This window comes from Myotis brandtii, unplaced genomic scaffold (assembly GCF_000412655.1).
Source record: "Myotis brandtii unplaced genomic scaffold, ASM41265v1 scaffold847, whole genome shotgun sequence".
Classification (NCBI taxonomy): Eukaryota; Metazoa; Chordata; class Mammalia; order Chiroptera; family Vespertilionidae; genus Myotis; species Myotis brandtii.
The window spans coordinates 2,184,194-2,191,027 of NW_005371441.1; the positions used below are offsets into that span (position 1 = coordinate 2,184,194).

At 45.1% G+C, this 6,834-nt stretch overlaps 1 protein-coding gene across 1 annotated transcript in view; it reads left to right on the forward strand.

Moving 5' to 3' along the window:
• Window positions 1-16: 16 nt before the first annotated feature.
• The window catches only part of AKAP12 (A kinase (PRKA) anchor protein 12), a 17,732-nt gene continuing 10,914 nt past the window's right edge, over window positions 17-6,834 (forward strand). The window contains exon 1 of the mRNA XM_005884710.1: window positions 17-151. Coding sequence (XP_005884772.1) covers window positions 127-151 — 25 coding nt within the window. The 5' untranslated portion in view covers window positions 17-126. The remainder of the gene's footprint in view (window positions 152-6,834) is intronic.

A 6,834-nucleotide genomic window follows, 5' to 3' on the forward strand; every position in this document is an offset into this window, starting at 1 on the left:
CGCTTTGTGCAGCAGCTCCCGGCACCTGGGGAGGGTGGCTGGGCGCCGAGTTCTCTCTGATCAGAGCCGGACTCCACGGTGTGGGCGCCGCCCCGGCTGCTGCAGCAGCGGGAGGAGCTGGTCACCATGCTGGGCATCATCACAATCACAGGTGAGGCGGGCAGGGCCCGGGCAGGTGGAGTGAAGGCCGCCTCCCCTCTGGCCTGCATTTGGGGGGGACCTGGAGGACGTACTGGTGGGCGTGTGATTCTCTCGGGGCTCTGACTTGTTTGATAGGAAGCGGTTCTCCGTGGTTCAGTAAGAACCTAACAAGCCTAATGTGTTCTTGTTGCCGATGCAGGAATCTTCCCGCTGTGCCTAGGGAAGACCTGGAAGGTATTTTGTCGGGGACTGTCCCCTTCATGGGGGTGAAGTTCAAAATAGGTTGCGACAGCCTAATCAGTTGCCGTCGTCATGAAATATTAAATCCCTGTTTTTGAGAAATTGTAATATCTGTATGTGGACCTGCTTATTTGGAACTCCCCGGGAAGGGTCCGCGTCGATTTGGGGGACGGAAATGTGTTAGCACTGGTCTGAGTGGCGGTTTCAGTAAAGAAACAGACACTGGAAAATTGGGGGCCAGCAGGTAGCAGCATGTAGGCAATGGATAATACAAATGAATGCTTCTTAAGCTTGCTTTCTAGAAGGCTGGCTGAGTAGGACTGATATTATTTGGTACCTACCTCCAGGCAATGAGTGACATATATCAGACTTGCAGCTTGTACTTGTAGCTCCTCTGACTTGGTTTTTATCACGTGGTGACCGCTTAGGAACTTGCCTGTTTCCTCCTCTCTCCCATCTCCCCGCCACCAAGAGCATGAAACTCCTTTTGCTCACTTGGGTTTACAAGACCAGCTCTTCTCTGTATATTGGAGGTCATCGCTCGCCAAAGCTCCATGTGTTCTTTCTATAGAAGAATTTTTAGGACTTACCTTTTCCCCCCTCAGTATAATTGCTTCTGCAAAGCCTTGTCCTCTTAAAGAATTTTAAGTACATGTGGAAGTTTAGCCAAACACAAAACATGTCTCACTTCCTATAGATTAGCTTGTTTACTTTTGAGATTTCCTTAAAATTCCTTCCCAAAGTTAACTGGACTAGACTTTCTATCCTTTATCTGGCATGCAAATTTGCATGGTGCTTAGAAGTGATCATGACATAGACTATACAAATTTAAGACTTAGAAACACAAGACTCCCCATTTTTTCCAGATCACTACTTTTCCTGTGAATGAAATATACAAACGCCCCACCCTGAGAGAGGCTGCCTGGGAGTGTGGTCTGTGGGTCACAGCTGGGGGTGGGGCTCCTCCCATTAACTTTTTTTTTTCTGGGTGCTTTTTGTATATACAGCCTGGCCTTTACTATAGTCACTACTTGATTATCATGGGCTGTTTCTTATGGGAAAGGAAGGTCATCCTATTTAGCACGAGCCAGAAGTTAAACTTAGGGAACTTGAGGGGGCTTTTAAAAATTGGTTCAGATCATCCCAGTGGAATAATGTGTGATCTGAAGTGGTTGGTGAAGGACTCTCTAATTTTTAAGGCAACCTAATTTTTAAAGTAACTGGCTCCATTGCTTTCCGAGTTTTACTTCTATTACAATGGAGAATGTGACAAAATTTAGTACCTTTTTTCTGGTAATAAGTGCATAGGATGTACTGTACAATGCTCAATTGTTATGTCATTCAAAGACATCAGGTTCATCTGTTTATTGAGCTAGAAACATAGTATGTAGTTTCACTTTTTTAAATGCAACAGCTGTGCTGAAATTTTTTTTATCATTAACACTTGAAATAATAAAATAGGCTTCATTTATTAAAAAGAAAAAAGAAAGTGCATAGAAAATCCTAACTCTAAAAAGTATAACGGCAAATAAACATTTCACAGTGAAAGGGGGAATTTCAACCGTCTTTTTTTTTTTTTTTCCTTCTGTAACTTTTCCTGATGAGGAAGGTTTATAGCCAGTTGTCTTTATATAGCTGGTCAGAATCTTGAAAAGCAATGAAGAGTTTTATAGTTGGCACTCAGGATTAATTAAATATCAGATTACTCACCTAAATGTGAGTTATTCCAGTCCTCTTTAGCACTGTGTTACGCAAGGAGCCTTTAAGTTTCACAATTACTAGGAAGGGAACAGGATGATGACATGTTGGTAGAATTACTTAGGAATGAGCTTTCATTTCTGAAAAGCAGGGAAAAGCTGAAGGAGCTGACCCCCCTCCCCGACCCCACGCCCACCATTGAAACGGGGGCAGCAGGATTTGAATGATGAAACGATTGAGCCTTCACATTACATGCTATGGCCTTTCTTGAGGTCTTTCCCTCATATCACCTTAGCAATAACTTAGCTTAAAATCTAGGAAATAAATGATTTGATATGATGATCAAAGAGATGTTGTCTCCTCCCCCCACTTATCAATGGTGTGCCAGGAAAAAAAAAAAACACTTCTTGAATTAGGGAACTCACACACAGCAAGACTAACTAAAGCACCATGAGGAATTAGGGCAACGTTCTTTAAATCTAAAGTAAACTGTTGAAGAAAGACTCCTCCTGCATTCAGGCAAGGTCTCGATGATGTATCACGCATTTCTCTGTGCAAGTCATTTTCCAAGATGAAATAAAAACCCTTCCCGTGGCTGCTTTTATCTGCCGTGGAGGCAGAGTATAGTTGTCAAGCAACTTGGGGGACATAGAATCGATACCCGCACAACTGTGAGAGTAATAATAATAACGGCCACATACAAGTGCCCACTGTGTGGCCCTGACCATTATTCCTCACAATAACCCTGCAAAAAGCGGGGGTTTAACTCCCCTTTTATCCCGAAAACGAAGTTCCTCTTGTCCCACAGAAGCGGCAATGCCGAGTGCCTCGTCCGGGGCCCCTTTCTTCTTGTGTAGGATGCGCCCATGGAACACCATGTGAGGCCAGGGGGTGGCGACCTGTGTGCTCCTGTGGTGGGTTTGGCTTATCTGAGTTCTAATCCCCCTTCCCGTGGCTGCTTTTATCTGCCGTGGAGGCAGAGTATAGTTGTCAAGCAACTTGGGGGACATAGAATCGATACCCGCACAACTGTGAGAGTAATAATAATAACGGCCACATACAAGTGCCCACTGTGTGGCCCTGACCATTATTCCTCACAATAACCCTGCAAAAAGCGGGGGTTTAACTCCCCTTTTATCCCGAAAACGAAGTTCCTCTTGTCCCACAGAAGCGGCAATGCCGAGTGCCTCGTCCGGGGCCCCTTTCTTCTTGTGTAGGATGCGTCCATGGAGCATCATGTGAGGCCAGGGGGTGGCGACCTGTGGGCTCCTGTGGTGGGTTTGGCTTATCTGAGTTCTAATCCCAGTTAAACACCTCCCCTTGGAGGCTTTGTGGTTAGTGAGCCCTAAAACAAGGGGCGTTGGGTGTGTGGGATCTAAGGGATGGATTTAGAATGCAGAGAATTCCTGGAAGCGTTCCAGGACAATGCTGCAACTCGTAGGGGAAAGTTAACCAGTTCCAGATGTCACCGCCAGCAGTCCCCGATGTGCCTGGGGAAGGAGAGCGCTGGTTACACTAAACTTCACCATTACGTGAGTGAGAGAATAAAAAAAATAAAAAGAAAACAATTAAATGGGTGAAAGCACCTTGTATGTACGCTATTTTAAAAATCACTTCTTGTTATATCACACTGTTCGTGTTGAAGTGTTTTGAAATAAAATTCAAACGAGGTAAAAAGAAAATGAAATCACTTCTTGCTTTCACGTAACGTGCAGGACGACGCTCCAACCCACTGAGCCACCCGGCCAGGGATGTGCCCCGCATCTTTTAGGCTGTTCGTTTGACTCCATTTGCTCACCGAGCTGTAATCTCTAACTCATCCGGAACCCGTGTGCAGACAGCACATGAAAATACCTTACAAAAGGTTTCTGCTAACGCACAAACTGGGTCATGGGTGGGAGAGAGATGGTTGCTTGGAGATCTCTGCCTTCAGCCAGACCTGGGTAATGTGGGCTGACCTGGCTGTACATTTGGGGTGGGAAAGTGAGGAAGGAGTTTAACACAGAAAAGAGGGCTTCAGCCACATCTGATCTGCACTCAGTCTGAAATGGGGTACAGAATCTAGATCTTTACTTAATGCAAAGAGGCGAGAGGGATGCCTGTGCCCCGCTTTTTTCCCCTTGAAATGTGTGTTGGGTGTCACAGAGGTAAAAATAGGTGCAATATGGCATTCGGCTTTCAGAGTTTGAAAGGATCTCTGAAGGGTATGTCTGGGGGTTCCGCAGGCCTTCTAGTGCTGAGGTCCTGGGAAAGGTGGCTTCCTGTTGGGAGAGCCGAAAGCTGCTCGCTGCTGCCCTCTTCTGTTCGAAAACATGTAGGGCTTTGGACCAGGGCTTTGCGTGTGGTAGTGAAAACCTGGACCAACGTACATTGTTGGTACAATAGGTACAATATTGTACGTACATTGTTACATACAATAGGGGGACGTAAAAATAAACGTGCAGCCTGTATAGGTGCAACATGGCATTCGGCTTTCAGAGTTTGAGAGGATCCCTGAAGGGTATGTCTGGGGGTTCCGCAGGCCTTCTGGTGCTGAGGTCCTGGGAAAGGTGGCTTTCCTGTTGGGAGAGCCGAAAGCTGCTCGCTGATGCCCTCTTCTGTCCGAAAACATGTAGGGCTTTGCGTGTGGTAGTGAAAAACGGGACCAATGTACATTGTTTAACAATAGGGGGACGTAAAAATAAACGTGCAGCCTGTATATCAGCTTCTAAGACTTCGGGTGACTCATCAGAAGAAAATTCAAATATTCATAGTGATTACCTCTGAACAGTGTCTCTGTAGATGAAATCCCCACTTTCTCTATGTTAAAATGCCCTATAATTTATATTAATTCTTTTGGGAATTGGTAAAAATAATTAAAAACAAATAGTTCTGTTATGAAGGAAACAGTAAGAAAAAAAACATTCTAGCGTTTGTTTCATTATTAGCATAGATGACCCACTGGTAGCTCATCCTCCTCAGTAGCCTTTGCAGGGAGTCCTGGAGGTGACCTTGCAGCTGAGGACAAGAACAGAAACGTCAGGGCATTTGGCCAAGGGCCCGTGCTCACCGGTGGTGCCGCCGAAATGGAAGCACCAGTCTGTCTCCAGAACACATGCGCTTTAACCTTCTCTACCTGAATTCTGTCTCCTCTTGTGGGGGGTGGGAGCGTAAGGGAGAGTAGTTTTTCTATTATTCACTACATTGACGTGCTCACCGGTGGTGCCGCCGAAATGGAAGCATCAGTCTGTCTCCAGAACGCATGCGCTTTAACCTTCTTCTCTACCTGAATTCTGTCTCTTCTTGTAGGGGGTGGGAGTGTAAGGGAGAGTAGTTTTTCTATTATTCACTACATTGATAGCATTTATATTAGACTAGAGGCCTGAAATTCGTGCAAGAGTAGGCCTTCCTTTCTCCGGCTGCCGGCACCAGCTTTCCTCTGGCACCTGGGACCCGAGCTTCCCTCGCAGCCCTGGCTTCATCTGGAAGGTGGTACGGAAGGACATCGGTATAATTAGCATATTATGCTTTTATTAGTATAGATAATCTGGGGCAAAGATCCAGTGTCCTCTGAAATCAGGTAGGGTGAATCATCACGCTCTCAATTTTTGTTTTCTAACTTTTTATTATCTGCACTTGTTTACTCTTCGGAGTGATTTTTAAAAAACAATAACTTCAGCCTGGCGGGTGTGGCTCAGTGGTTGAGTGTTGACGCATGAGGTCACAGTTTGATTCCCAGTCAAGGCACATGCCCGGGTTGCGGGCTCAAGGGTGTGTAGGAGGCCGCTGATCGATGATTCTCATCATTGATGTTTCTCTCTCCCTCTCCTTTCTTCTCTGAAATCAATAAAATTAAAACATACACACACACACACACACACACACACACACAAATAACTTCAAACTTACATGAAGTTGAAAAAATAAAAACAGTCCAGGGAACATCCAGATGCAGCTATTGCTAACATTATCTCATGTGCTTCATTATTGAGTCCCTATGTTGGAAAACAAAACAAAAACAAAAACCAGCATGAGATACAATTTTCTGTACCTTTGGAGGTGAGTTATATCCATCATGGTCCTTCACTCCCAAATTCTTCATGTGTGTTTCCTAGGAATAGAAGTATTCCCTTTCATAATCACAGTGCAGTGATCAATGTCATATACTTACAGTATTACAGTGCTTGTAAATAACCTAGCATCCTTATTCCAGTCTTACCCATTATTCTAATGACCTCATTTTTAACACTCTCCCTTGACCCACATCCATGTTTGGGTTGGGTATTATATTCTTCAGCATCTTTTCTTCTGGAACATTTCCATAACCATTGCCTTTTAAAACACCGACATGTTCAGAGCATATAGTTCTCTCCCCATTTCCACCACGATTCCTTATTTTGTGTTTGTGTTCTCCTGATTCAGTTCGGGTTCTGCATTCTTCGCCATGGGTCTGTCCTTCTCAGGGTATGGCACCCCATGTCTATCTGTCCCTCACAGATTTTGCCCTTTTTCTCCCCTGTATAACCAGGTTTTACCTACCCTTCCTACTAATAAGCATGCAAATATCCAGTCCCTGCCTTCCCTCTGACCCCCATTTAGTACCCATTGTACTTGCTTATCCAGTTTTTTTTGTGATGGCTGCACACAATGACGTCAGGTACTCTTTTGAATCTGTGAGTGGGTGGGTAGGATATGTGTCCTTCCTTCCTTCCTTCCTTCCTTCCTTCCTTCCTTCCTTCCTTCCTTCCTTCCTTCCTTCCCTCCCTCCCTCCCTCC